The sequence below is a fragment of the Schistocerca cancellata genome, chromosome 6, assembly GCF_023864275.1.
Source record: "Schistocerca cancellata isolate TAMUIC-IGC-003103 chromosome 6, iqSchCanc2.1, whole genome shotgun sequence".
Classification (NCBI taxonomy): Eukaryota; Metazoa; Arthropoda; class Insecta; order Orthoptera; family Acrididae; genus Schistocerca; species Schistocerca cancellata.
In genome coordinates, this window is record NC_064631.1 from 403,016,636 (window position 1) to 403,031,425 (window position 14,790).

A 14,790-nucleotide genomic window follows, 5' to 3' on the forward strand; every position below is an offset into this window, starting at 1 on the left:
ATTGGATCACATCTTTGATCAAATCTTTGACAAAGAAATTTGATAGTGTAATACCCGCCTTACGGAAGTGCGTTTACTTCTTGTGACCAATATAGCTCGGTACGTTTTCAGCATTTCCGGAAGTTTACTTGGCTCTGGCGACTTTTTACCGCCAATTTCACCTTGCAGATGGATCACTGCGAAAGCGGAATCTTTTTCACACTGGGCTTCGTTTTAAAGAAAATCGCAGTCCTGGCGATAACTGATGACTTGTTAACACCTGAGTAACTTCATTACTTTATCGTCGACTCGGCAATATGTATAGAAGTAGTGTTAAGATTTAAGTGTTTAATAACTAATGATGTTTTACATCAATTTTTAGCATATTTCACGTCTTCCGGTTGTTTTTCCTCAATTGTGAAATATCAACATGATGTCGCGACCCTTTATGGATGTGGCAGCACTGAATGTTAGTGGTCAGTTATGGTAATGATGAATTAAAGTACCTTTATATGCACAGCGTAAGAAACACGTACTCAACTGGAAACTATAAGCCCGTAAGTAAATTTGACGTAGCGAAAGAATCCTCTGCTGTTATAAGGATTATGCTGGGCTAGTAAACACCATATACATGTCAGACTGGCACTGACTGTCTCATTTGCGAAAATAGCCGAAATTCAGAGAGATGATACTGCAGATTATACTCCTGGATTAGCGTTCGGAGTAAATCCTTTCAGCGTTGGCGTGAGGTGTCAACCGCCTGTCTGTATTGATGCGAATGGTTCGAGGAAGGTACTGCAGTAGTCTTCCTTGTCCGTAGGACTGGACTGCGAGACTATATTTGGATTCAAATGACCTTGTCATAGACGTTCCAACGAGTGGAGCGATAGGGTCAGCAGGCAGTCAGTCGTAGTGTGTCTCCATGCGCCACGTCCTGGTATATAAAGAGCCTCGTAAAGGGTAGCTGGCCGCATACCGGTAACAGTGTCCTGCCGGTGAAAACTGTCAGTCGCAAAGTTATTATATTGGAGCTATAGTTGTAACCAATGTTGCACTCAAAGGGTCAAGTAGGATTGTTTTTAAATTTTTTTGAGCTCATCAATTTACGTGACTTGTTATTTTTGGACACAGCAGGTCTCATAAATACATTTCTATTTCTGTAATACACAAATTACACTACATTGACATGTTTTATATCTTCTAGACTAATACAATAATAATAATAATAACCAAACTGGCGCAAGCCAGACGAATTACAAGCATAATGGCAAGTACACCTAAAAACAACATTACCCCAGGTGGACGATCCACCCGTCGCAAGACGGCAACCAGGCACTCGGATTCTGGGGGACCTGGAGATGTACTAAAGGGCGAGTCGGAGCGCTCTGGCAAACTACCCAAGAAAACACACACATACTTTGGCACCTTCAACATACAGACACTAATACAAACGGGAAAATTACACAATCTAACAACGGAACTCACCAGTCAAAAGATCTCGATCCTAGCGCTACAAGAAACAAGATACACGGATTCAGACACAATAGACTACGGAAACTACAGATTCTTCAAGAGTGGAACCAACAGGAAAATCGGCAAAGGAGGAGCACTCCTCGGCATGGCCTTCGCAGTAAACAAAAACATCCTAGACTCAGTAAAAGAAGTCAACGCGATCAACAACAGGCTCATGACCATGCGAATCAAACACGCCAACAAGAACTACACCCTCATCAACGTACATGCCCCCACGAACGCAGACAACAAGGACAAACCAGAAGAAACAGACAAATTCTGGGACAAACTCGAAACCACCCTGGCAAAAATACCCCAAGACAACGCGAAAATTCTACTAGGCGATTTCAACGCACAAATCGGCAGAGAAAAACGCTACAGAAAAACAGTAGGAAATTTCCCTGCACACAAATTCACCAACAAAAACGGCACCAGACTGATCGAACTCTGCCAGCAAAACAACCTCAAAATCATGTCAACCTCCCTGATGAAAAAGCCCAAGAAACAAAAGACGTGGCGATCACCAGTCCACTCACTAGGCGAATTCCAGATAGATCACGTGGCAATCTCCTATGACTACCAGAAAGAAATCCTCGACGTCCAAGTGAGAAAAGGCGCCAACATAGATTCGGACCACTGCCTAACAAGAATCAAAATCAAACTCACACCAAGAAGACAACACAAAAAGAAATTGACCTCACCGAAATTTGATACAAGAAAGATCAGAGAATCGAACATCACAGAACACTGGGAAAAACAAGAGGCGAAAGATTGGACCAGCTTTAAACAAAAATTGTGAACACTGCCAAAGAACTGATCCCGCTGACTAGAAAACCCAGGCACCCTTTGTGGAACACTACCTGCGAAATCGCCCTACAAAATCGAAGAACAGCTTTCACAAACTACAACAGCAACAAAACACAAGAAACACAGGACAACTTCTATGAAATTCGAAGACAAACATCGAAAACAATAAGACAAGAGAAACGCAAATACATAAACGATCAGCTAAACTCCATCGAAGAGGACTTCAGAAATTTCAACACACGGGATTTCTACAGGACGTTCGCCAACCAAGTCAAAGGATACTCACCACAGAACCTCTGCTTCAGAAAAGAAGACGGAAAACTGGCACTTACCAACAAAGAAAACTGTGAAGAGCTCGCAAAGTACTTTTCAAAATTACTAAATTGCCCGGAACCTAACTCAACCTTCGAACCCCGAGAACCGGCCAACGTACCGGAAGACTCACCATCACCAACAAAAGAAGAAATCCTCCACTGCATAAAGAAACTGAAAAACAACAAGGCAGCCGGTGAAGACGGAATAACGGCAGAACTGCTGAAGAACCTAGGACCAAACTCGCTAAACGAAATCACACAAATCATACAGAACACCTGGACAACCGAAATCATACCTGACGACTGGAAGACCGCACTCATTCACCCGCTACACAAGAAAGGTGACAGGACAGACACAAACAATTATAGAGGAATTTCCCTGCTACCGGTCATCTACAAAATTCTATCAACCTGCCTTCTCACCAGAACGCAAGGACAACTGGAACCCGCCATCTCGGAATACCAAGCGGGTTTCAGACCCAACAGAGCCTGCTCCGAACAAATCTTCAACCTGAAATCAATCATAAAATCCCACATGAGAAGCCCCAAAAAAATCATCTGCACTTTCGTCGACTTCAAAAAGGCGTACGACTCGATCGACAGAAAGTCCCTCATCCAAATCCTCAGAGAAAAAGGCCTAGACCAAAAGACCCGAAGACTAATCGAACAGACACTAACCAATACAAAATCCAAAGTCAAATTCATGGGCGAAATCTCGGACCCCTTTGAAATCCACACTGGCCTAAGACAAGGAGATGGACTATCCCCGCTTTTGTTCAACATCGTCCTGGACAAAGTAATGAGCGAATGGGAAGCTGAAGTCAGGAGACAAAACACCTGGAGACCAGTCACATTAGGAAGGAAAAGACTGGAAATCCCTTACCTAGCATTCGCAGACGACCTAGCGATACTGACCTATGACCCAACATCAGCAAAAACACAGATCGAAATCCTGAAAGAATGCGCCGAGAAAGTCGGCCTACAAATCTCTTTTGAAAAAACGCAAGTCCTAACAAGAGAAGGCGACGACATCACAACCAAGTACGGCAAAATTAAAGGGGTCACACACTTCAGATACCTAGGCGAAATCATCGAACCGACCGGAACAGAGAAACTGGCTTACGAAGACAGACAACAGAAGACACGGAAATCACTAGGCATGGTACGAAACGTCTACAACAAACAATGCATTTCCAGAAACACCAAGATCAGACACTATAACACAGTGATCAAACCCGCCGTACTGTATGCCAGCGAAACACTAGCACTCAACAGGAAAATCAAAATTGAAGAAATCAAAAAAGAAGAACGCAAAATCATGAGGAAAATTTTAGGAGGAAGACCCACACCAGATGGCTACAGACTACAGAAGAACTCAACAGTAGAAGCATATTCGAACATCGAGAACGATATGAGAAAAAGGCGCCTTAAATTCTACGGACATTTAGATAGACTCCCTGAAACAAGACTCACCAAGAAAATTCTAGAACACATCAAGACACTTAAAGTCTCGACACATTGGATGGAAGGAGTCCGAAAAGACCTACAAGCAATTGGCACCACAAACACCACAGACAGAAGCACCTTCCGAAAACACATAGACAATTGGGAAGTAAAGTCAGAAGCGCTAAAACAGCGGACCAAACAAGAATGGTCTGAGGAGAGAAAAGAGGCCCTCTTCAAGAGAATGAAGGAGTACTGGAAGGACAAGAAGAACAAGCCTTCAAAGTCATAAGCTTAACGATTTCCTTTTAGGGAAAATTCGCCAATAATAATAATAATAATAATAATAATAATAAATATTTTAGCAACCACAGATCGAAGTTCGCTTTGTGTGATCCTATACGGGTCTAAACAATTTAAATAAATAAATAAATAAAGTTTTCGCCATCCCTTTTGACCAGCACATCTAAAAATAACAGTTTTTTGTCCTTTTCTACTTCCATGGTAAATTTGGTGTGGTAATAATAATAAATATTTTAGCAACCACAGATCGAAGTTCGCTTTGTGTGATCCTATACGGGTCTAAACAATTTAAATAAATAAATAAATAAAGTTTTCGCCATCCCTTTTGACCAGCACATCTAAAAATAACAGTTTTTTGTCCTTTTCTACTTCCATGGTAAATTTGGTGTGGTACAGATACATCGATGATACTTTCGTTGTGTGGAGCCATGGTGAAGAGCAGCTCGGTGACTTCCTAAGACACTTGAACAGCCTCCATACCAACATGAAATTTACCATGGAAGTAGAAAAGGGCAAAAAACTGCCATTTCTAGATGTGCTGGTTATAAGTGATGGCGAAAACCTGGGACACAGAGTGTATCTAAAACCGACACACACGGACCGATACCTGCACAAACTATGAAAGCACCACCCGAGCCAGAAAATAGGCATGATTAATACACTCGTAACGCGAGCAGGACGAAAATGTGAGCCGCAACACCTCAGACGCGAAATGCAACACGTGGAAAGTGTTCTGAGGAGCAATGGGTACTCCACAAATTATATTAGAAGTGTAAGAGAGCCGAACACTCGTCGAAGTAAGGAATCAGGAAAGGAAATGTCGAGTACGGCCTTTCTGCCATACATTCCCAGAGTGACGGACAGAATCGGCCGTATATTGCGCAAATATGGCGTAAAAGACGATTTTCAAACTGACAAGGCAGATCAAAGAGTGTCTTAGATCTGCAAAGGAGAAAAGGGACCCACTTGCAATGCCGGGAATATACCGTATACCATGCACATGCGGAAAAGTTTATGTCGGAATGACTGGACGATCAATCAGCACCAGAATCAAAGAACATAAGCGACATTGCCGGTTAGGACAGGTGGAGAAATCGGTCGTGGCAGAGCACGCACTGAGTGAGACCGACCACGTAATAAAATTCGCCGTCACGTAAGTTCTGGCTGTAGAGAAGCACTATCACACACGCTTGTTCAGAGAAGCTGTAGAAATACAAAAACACGCGAACAGATTCAACAAGAAAGAGGAAAGCCTTAAGGTAAATGGATCCTGGCTTCCCGTACTGCAGCGAACGACCGTCGCAGGTAGAAAGAGGAGAACCGGACCGGAAATGACCGCGGAGAAGCCCTCGGACGTTGGCGCGCCAGGTACATACAGTCTGCGCCCGCGAGCTCGGCTCCAGTTCACCACCGGCAATGGAGGGTGAAGCTTTGACAATGCCAGCCACTCGTGCTGGCGAAACGTCAGTAAAATCGTTAGATAAACGTCGGCCGAAGAACCGGAGACAGAAGCCAATAGGCAGTTCGTCAACAAGTGGCCACGAAAGTCTTAACAATTTTGCAAAGAAGGTATGCTGGCTAGCGTTCAATTTATTTAATTCTTTGATTGCTACACGGTAGGAATCTTACAGAGTGTACCCTTGGTGCACAGACATCAAGATTGGTGGGCATCACATAGTCATAATCGTTACTCTTTGTTCGGCATCCATTTTTAATGTTTTCTCGCACGCGACGAGGAGCAGTAAAAAATTAAGACATTCTTATTGTATATAAAGTCAAGTATTCTTGCTTGTAACATAAAATAAAGAACTGGTTTTGTTAGCTGCTTTGCTTGATACTGTCGTACCGTCTTGTTCTCCATTTCTTACCATGCTACGTTCAAAGTGGCCCCTGTCACAGTTTACCTACTTCAGCCACCTGTAGCTGAAGTTTCTCTTTGATCTTAGAAGTCAGTGACTTCTGGTATTTAGCAGTCGTTTGATTTTTATAGTCGCCAAACTATTTTTAAGTCGTGCAGAATAAAGTATAATAACTCATTTGTTTTGTTTTCTTGCAGGCAGGTGGCGTTGGCGGACCTTGTGATTGTAAATAAGGTGGACCTCGCGACACGTGAGCAAATCGACGCTTTGCGTACAGAGATCTCGTGAGTATCGTACACATTATAATGCCTCAGTCTGTCATAGAAACCACATACTGTGTGCTCTCTTCTATCTATCGCAGTTTTTGTTCTAGATATTTTTCCCTCATCTCCAAAAACATAGCCGTATAGAACGTTAACTGCTTTCCTTGTTACTGTGTAGTGCATATGCAGATGATACGTCAAAAATCTATCAGGACGAAATCCTGGATTCTCTCTCGACTCAGATCAGCGCGTGATATGTGTCAGAAACGAAACCTGAATGGTATGCATTTTTGTAAATCACAGATTTTAGGTGGTCATGTGGAAAAAATCGATAAGAAACAAAGACATCGTTATGGATGAGAAGAGTTCACGGACCAGTTAAACTATAATTCAAATAATAGAGTTCCGCCACTGACTTGGGGTATGCAGCAAGTAAAGAACGAGTTTTGTTTTAGATATTTGGAAATACACAGTAGTATTTTTTAATAGATTTTAATTACTTTCGGTTTATTCTTTTGCGGCTCAAATGAAACTACTGCTTATCAACCAAGATTTTATTAGTCTTCCTGAATTCAAATGGCGTTAAAAGTGTACTTATTCAAAAACTTAAGCCTCCTGTTTTAATGAGTTTTTTTAATGTAACATGTATCATTGCTGCGTGTCCGTGGTGTCGAAAAATTTAACTTCATCGGTTACCTTGAGTGCTTTCCATCACGATCTGCGAATCATGACAAGGGCGATGAATAAGTGGTCTCCCCTGTTGCTTAGACATCCCGCTCAGCGGTGAGGCTTCGTAAGAATCATAAGCGGCAGGCGTAGCGGTACATACTCGGCCACCGTAGTGATACATACTCGGACACAGTATTAAATAATATAGTTATGACTCTTGCAATATTAATTTCTGACTTTGAGAAAACATACTTACTCCTAGATTTTCCACGCGAACTATGGTAGCACGATCAGACTGCCCTAGATGGCTCACTATGGCACAGCATTCTTATCCTTGGATCGTGTTTATTCGCGTGCTATTCTCCACGCCTATCAGCTAACCTCACAACGATAATTGATTTCACCTTGCAACTAGACTCTAAGCGATTGTTGCAGTAAGCAGTGAAAAGTGTTACTCTGAATTCGTAAAAACTGTAGTCCGCTTTAAGTACAGTTGGCTTATGCTACGTTCATAAGGGCACTTTCATCTGATACTCTGTAATAAATGCTTGTTTACAATGTATTCATGTCTAATGACTGAGCGATTTTGGTACAGATCACGGTCGGTTATTACAAACGTTGTTTGCTTCGTTATCTGTTCTAATAGAGAGAGATCCGAGCCCAGACAGAGGCTTATCCGCAGTCGCTCTTCCCGCGAACCGCACGTGACTTGAACAGGAAAAGGGGGAAGCGACTGCAGTATACAGATAGTGTAAAGTGGCTTCTGGAGTACAGATGTAGACGTAAATATAATAAAGAATAATTATTTTTCGTATATTGACACCCTATATTTTTCTTTTCTCTTCGTGTTGTAGCATTTATTATGTCTCGGCAGCTTAATGAGTCTGGGAGGAGGGGCGATAATGGAATGTCCTGTGACGGTGTTCGCTTGAAGCATGATAAAAGCGTGATCTCTTTTCTGAGGAAGCACTGATGGTCATCACCACGAAAAAAAAAAGAGAGATCTAAGGGACTGAGCACATGGGTGCTTCTTAACATACCTAATGCGCTATTCTATCCGTGAATTGCTACTCTTACTCTCAGGGAAGAGATACGTTACCTCTACACATTAGTTATTATTTGTTTCAGAATAGTGTTTGCTGATTTTGTGGCCTCCCTCTTCATTCTGTTACACAGCATTTTCTAAAAGATAAGCATAACTGGGAAAAGAGGAAAATAGAAAGCAGAAGTAGAGCAAAATACAAATGACCGTCCCCAAAAGCTAGAATTGCGCCATTGCTATAGGAAAGGAGCACTCCCCAGTAATTCAGATATTTAAAAAATGCAATGCATTAGACCAATAATGTCAGTAGTGTAAGAACGTCAGTGTTTCGTGGCAGTAACCTTGAGTAAAATGTTCTTTGGCTTCTAGTCGCGTCAAGTGACGCGACATTAATACTAACAAATCGCGTGTATAAAAGTCGTTTTTAATATCATTAATTACATTTTAGGAAAATGTTTAAAATGACGTAATTCAATGCTGGGCGGAGTGGTTGAGAAACAAAACATTTCAAATGAGAAAAACGACAACAAAATGAAATAGAACAACAAAATAAATGTTGTATAGGCGTTCAAAATAACAGTTCATTGCTATTTGTTTAAACTTGTGCATTTGATTGGTAGTAAATTGGACACACCATGAGGAAAGTTCGGAACACCGCTTTTCCCCGTTCTTGTTGAATCGATATGGCAACTTTCTGCTCCGCTAAATCACGAGATATTAAAAATTCTGTTTTATTTAGAAGCAAAAATTTGTTTCTTTAGCTCAATTGATCAGTTAAGCGGTTCTTAAATCTTCCCCAAAAAGTTACCATTGTTGTGCTTTCCCCTTTTTTAAGGACAGCTACACAGTCTGTGCTAATGAACTCGTAGATGGGGAAACGTGCCTGTTCTTAGCTGATGCTGAATTTTCCATGTCATTTGCAACTGACAGTGTTTTTCAGTGTCTCCTCATCGTATTTTGATTAATTTGAAACTGCCACACCGGCAGTAATACCTGAAAAGCCGGCCGGAGTGGCCGAGTGGTTCTAGGCACTACAGTCTGGAACCGTGCGACCGCTACGGTCGCAGGTTGGAATCCTGCCTCGGGCATGGATGTGTGTGATGTCCTTAGGTTAGTTAGGTTTAAGTAGTTCTAAATTCTAGGGGACTGATGACCTCAAAAGTTAAGTCCCATAGTGCTCAGAGCCATTTGAACCAGTACCTGAAAAATGAGAGATAGCTTCAGTATATTTGTCTGGCCACTATCGTAGTCTCCGAGACTGGAGCCAATACTGTGGGTATAAAGAGACTTACTGCTGTTCAAAACTTGTCAGAAGGAGGTCCAACATTCCTATGAAGATTATCAGCGTACCGCTAGTAACATCGATGTTCACTTAACAACGGATTTCTCATCACCGACAAGGACAAAAAGAAAGTTTCTTGAGAAACAACACGCAACCATTTTGCTCTGCAACTGCAGAAAGTCAGCTTTACCATGTAAATGTGTAAACAAACTTGTTCGCCTCTGGAATCTGTCCGCCGCTGGGGAGAGCGCTGCTAATGGTTTGTTGCAAGGATATCTGTGGTGGATAGTCTGTCGTCTTTTAGCGTTAGCTTGCTTTCAGGTACTTGGACTGGTACCAGTACGTGAAGCTAGTTTAGTGTGAGGCACAATCAGCGTAGTGTGACAAAGAAATGAAGATTTTACTGTAATTGTATGATCAAAATTCATACAATTAAATGAAAGTGTGTTAAGCATATAATATACAAGGTCGAATCTGAAAGCATTTGCTCCTTTATTTAGCGAAATTACGGCTGCATGTGCGAAGTCAACATATCCACTCCTAGCGGTGGACCACTCTTGGACTACTCTGCCGGTAGCTGGAGTCCGTCCACGACGTACGAGGAACAAACTGTCATTGGTTTTGTATAGAGCAAGGGAAGAACGCCCATCGAAAACCACATGGGAATGCTGTCCATGTATGGGGAAAATTGTATCGCTTTGTCAAGTGTGAGGCGGTGATGTTCTGAGTTGGCAAAAGGCAGTGAAGACTTACATGAGAGTGAGCGTTCAGGGAGGCCGCGTTTGTCACTGACATTTCCCACGTGGATGCAAAGATGAAAGCGGATCGGCGTGTGCACACCAAGGTCATTTCGCAGCAGCTTGGGATTTCGTGTGGGAGTCTTAACAACACCGACGTTAGGGCAGTGGAAGATTTCATGTTGGTGGGTGACTAAGCAGTTGGATGACATGATGAATGGCAAGCTAATGTTTACTTCACTGAATCATCTGCAACGGTATGCTGAGGAGGGTGACAGTTTTCTGGATCTCATAGTTACTGGTTATGAAACGTGAATACTGTACTTCACGTTGGAATCGAAGCAGCAGAGCAGGAGCTTAGTGTAGAAACATCCGTGTTCACCTGTGACAAATAAATAAATAAATCCGTTCAGTGCCATTTGTTGGCAAAGTGGTGTTAATGGTCTTCTGGGAACGTCTTGGTCAGCCCCTGCTGGATTTCATGCCACTAGATGCAACCATTAATGCCGACAGTTATTGTTCTACACTGTCACGGCTGTGGGTCGCCATCAAGGAGAAGCGCTGATGGATTGTCGATGTCAACATCGTGGTTATCCTCCATGACAGTGCGAGACACCATGCGACAATCGGAACCGCAGACAAACTCCCGTCACAGGGAGAGTCCGTACCACGTAATATACAGGCCGGACGTCGCCTCTGGTGATTTATACGTTTTCGGTCCGCTGAAGGAGTTCCTGGCAGGATAGCAATTCACGTTGCAACGATGAATTCAAGAGGGCAGTCCGACCGGGGGCCCACCGTCAGCCAGACTAATCCTACCACAGCGGCATTCCAAATGTAGTGCTGCGATGGGATAAATGTCTAAACCGGTGTGCAGACTAAGTGGAAAAATAGTGTAAGGTACGCAGAATAATACATATATTTGTAATTACCTGTATGTACCGTTTTTCAGCTGATAAAAAATAGGGGCAAAGGCTTTTTGATTTACCCCCACATTAATTAATACGTGTTCAAGTTTTTGTAACGATTTGCTGTGTGTTATCGGGACTAGAGAGAGAAAGACGGAGAGCAGATATGTTACTCATTAGGTTCCGAAGTAATTTTGATTGTTTTTATTGTGATGTACTTGCTTTCAACATGCGATTATTCATTTTCACCAAGGTGAAGGTGACAGTTAGATAGATTTCTTTGTGTATAGAAGGATGTCATTAGCGCTAGCACACTTCGGCTGGGAGGTAGTTGGCGGTTAGGGTCAGGCCAGGTGATGGCAACCAAAGAGATATCTGTACACCCGTCTGCAAGAGTGATGTAATTATTTTAGAAATGTCTATTAAGAATGGCAACAGAAAATAGCGCCAACGATAACAGTACGGCACGTTTTGAACTCGTATAGCCGAGTGCGTTAATGCACCGCTTCTGGGATACGGGGAGGCGAGTCAGCCCCTGATCGAATCATCCTGGAGGGTTAACGATAAGGGGTGTTGAGCTGCTCTGCCTGGATGTGGTTTTTAGGCGGCTTCCCATATCCAACTAGGTAAATAATGAGCTGGTACTCGTGTCGCCTACGATACAGGATATGCAAACATTTAGAAAACGTTCTCCCACCTGACCACTATATTTACTATAGGCGCAGGCAGATGGGTTCACGACATCGGTCACGGGGCAAATGGTGACGTCAGCAAGGGAATTCGGCCCCTAACATTGCTCCAATCTATATAAAATTGGCGACCCCGTAGAGAAACGGAAAATGGCAAAGAAGATGAAGGATACTAACTTTGATAATGCATTGTGTTCAGTGCAGATTAAAAGCAAATGGAAAAACGAATTTCGCAACATTGTTTGGATCACTTTAATAGTTACCAGTCATGTGCGTCGATCTGTTACTGTTGGTCCATCACTTCGCTCCAGGAGCGAAACATTAAAGGAGGAATTCGTCTTAATTATTACCTTGCGAATGATGAAAGTATTACTAGCAAATAGTACGTAAGACTAAGGGGACAAGTACATGAAAAATTACATGCGAAGTGATTTGAATTTAAAAAGAAAAATATCAAAACAAATTACCTTCCCACAAAGGCCTTTTGTTAGTATGAAAATTGACGGTTTGTAGTAAAGATTATTAAACCATCTACCGAATATGTGATTAGAAAACATTCTGAGCCCAGTGCTTTGCCTTTTTACGGGCAGTGCCCTCCCCGTAGTGATCTCCATGCTGACTGTGGTGGAAAGCACTACAGTTCACTATGACGGGCATCGTACAGGCTATAGAGTCATGGATAACAGAGAGGCCTATGACTGAGTAGGAGAGAAAGTGGCAGGACGTCACGAACAACAAACTGCGGTCAGTCAAGCCGACATCATGGCCATGACGCATTTCCAGTTGGAAGGGAGGCACAAAGACCAGACTTCGTATCGGATACTGCCCAATGACGCATGCTGATCTTCTTCAACCAGAAGACCTATCGAATGCAGCGTTTGTGGGAAAACAGTCACAGCGCATCATATTTTAACATCTTATGCTTTTTATCTTTGACCTACCAAGGTATTTAGCCACAATTATTGGCGATAATGATGCGATACTTGTGTGGCATGAGGGCCCCTCCCAAATTTGATTGTACGGAGGCTTTTATGTGTTACAGAAGAGCTGGTTCATCCCATTAGTTACTAGATCAAGAGCCCTGTATACTCCCTAAACTAATTTTATCAGTAGGGGAGAATGTTGTACCTTGAGGATAGCGTACCTAGGATCACATGATGCTTTTCTCATCGCTATTTCCATCTAGCGACTGATTTTGCAATTACATGAAGGAAAGCGCAGTAAGAACAGACTTACAATTTTCGCCAGTTTCTACAGATTTTGTTGTTGTTATACATGAGATTGGGATTTGTGCAACATTTGTGAATGTTTCGCGTTCTGCCCATATATGTCCTGTATTAAAAGTATCTGGAATATATAGTTAATTCTTCAGGTACATAATTTTATGTTGCTTAAAGTAGTATATATTTTGGAACAATTGCGTAACATGTGGAAAAGTAAGCCGTCCTTTCTCGGTCGTGCACAATCGTGTATTTGAAACAGGAGGTGGTCTTGTACCGGAACACGTGACACTATGCAAGTGAGCTGAATTACTTTAATGTCTTAATAATTTAACCCGTCATGAAAATGGAAATTTGTTTTAGTTCCTATTTCAAACTGTATTTAACTTGCAACTGATTTTGATGACACTTGTGCTTAATTTGATTTCACTTACTGATTACTGGTGTGCACTAGAGTAATAATCTAAGAGAGAGAGAGACGATTAAATGCAGTATAGATAAGCTTTTCTCGATTAGCAAAGCTTTCAAAATTCAATAGAAGATATGTTTCTAGGCACTTGACCATGTTGTACATGGAACATGTTTAGAAAATGTTGATTTTTGGGAGTAATCTTTTGAAAATCAGAAAAAGACTGAGGCACATACAAAGTGAATGCCTTCATTTTAAATGGAGTAAGAAGGATGAATAGAGGCGAAAATCTGAAAAGTACCCCCAGGTGCAACATTCCCCCACCCTCTCCCCTTCTCGTGCTCTTTAAATGTATCACAGCCGTACGATCGAAGTACTGATGAATGTATATGCAACACTTTAATGACTGGCATGTAGTACGTAGTCTTCATTTTTAATTTTAAGAAATGTAACCGCCACTGCCACTATATTGAGAATGGGTGCTGACGACCTCTCTATTTAGCGCCCAAAATTAAACCCATCTTATCCAACCTCTTCTCACCTCCCTTTTTCCCATGTCTGTAATGTTCTGCACTTTTCTGCATTGTATTGAAGGTCTTGGAAAATCACAGTGTGGTGTCCATTCGATATCAAACCAGAGGATGTAATTGCCAGGAAGGTTAACCGTATCATCAGCGGGGCATTTGTGGTGCTGCGCACTAACGACTCTCGGAAAAGTCATGGAATTCGGGTCCCTTACGCGTATCTGGAGGCAGGTGCTCGCCTGCCAGTGACTGAAGTTTCGCCAGCGGGAAATATAGGAGCAAAGGCGCGTTCAGCTCCGTTGATGCGCAATCTGTTGCGTGATTGGCGTGCCGGGTGTCGGATTCGTGACGCGCCACTCGAGGCGAGGCTGGGGTGAGGGGTTGGCACGAGCTACGAGCCGCGAAGGCGGGCGCCGCCGAGTATTGCAACCAGATTACTCCGTAACTCAATCCCGACACGTGCGCCGTCATCAGATTGCCTGCGGCCCTCCCCGGCCGGATCGCTGTTAAACCGAGGCTGAACGAATTACCGCCGCCGCACAGGATACACCGCGTCGTCGCGCCCTTCTGCAGGCACCGCTCCGCCGTTATCCGCACTGTTGGCCCCCAAGTGCTTCAGAGGCTTCCCTAGCTCTTCCTGGAAGTCGCTTAGCTCAGATTTGCTTTGTAGAAAAGTCTCCACAGACTGATAACTGCAGAAAGTTGAGGAGTATTTTCAAAAAGGTACACTGTCTAATCACAAGTATCCGTCGACCTATTAGTGGACATTAATATAAGGTGTGTCAGTCATTCGCCTTTGTGACAGCTTGTACGCTACTGGGGCGCTTTCA

The 14,790-nt window shown here is 42.8% G+C and overlaps 1 protein-coding gene across 1 annotated transcript in view; it reads left to right on the forward strand.

Annotated features, from left to right (window-relative positions):
* Positions 1–14,790, forward strand: part of LOC126191214 (COBW domain-containing protein 1-like) — a 524,606-nt gene that overhangs the window by 285,453 nt on the left and 224,363 nt on the right. The window contains exon 7 of the mRNA XM_049932014.1: positions 6,415–6,501. Within this exon, the coding sequence (XP_049787971.1) occupies positions 6,415–6,501 (87 nt within the window). The remainder of the gene's footprint in view (positions 1–6,414; positions 6,502–14,790) is intronic.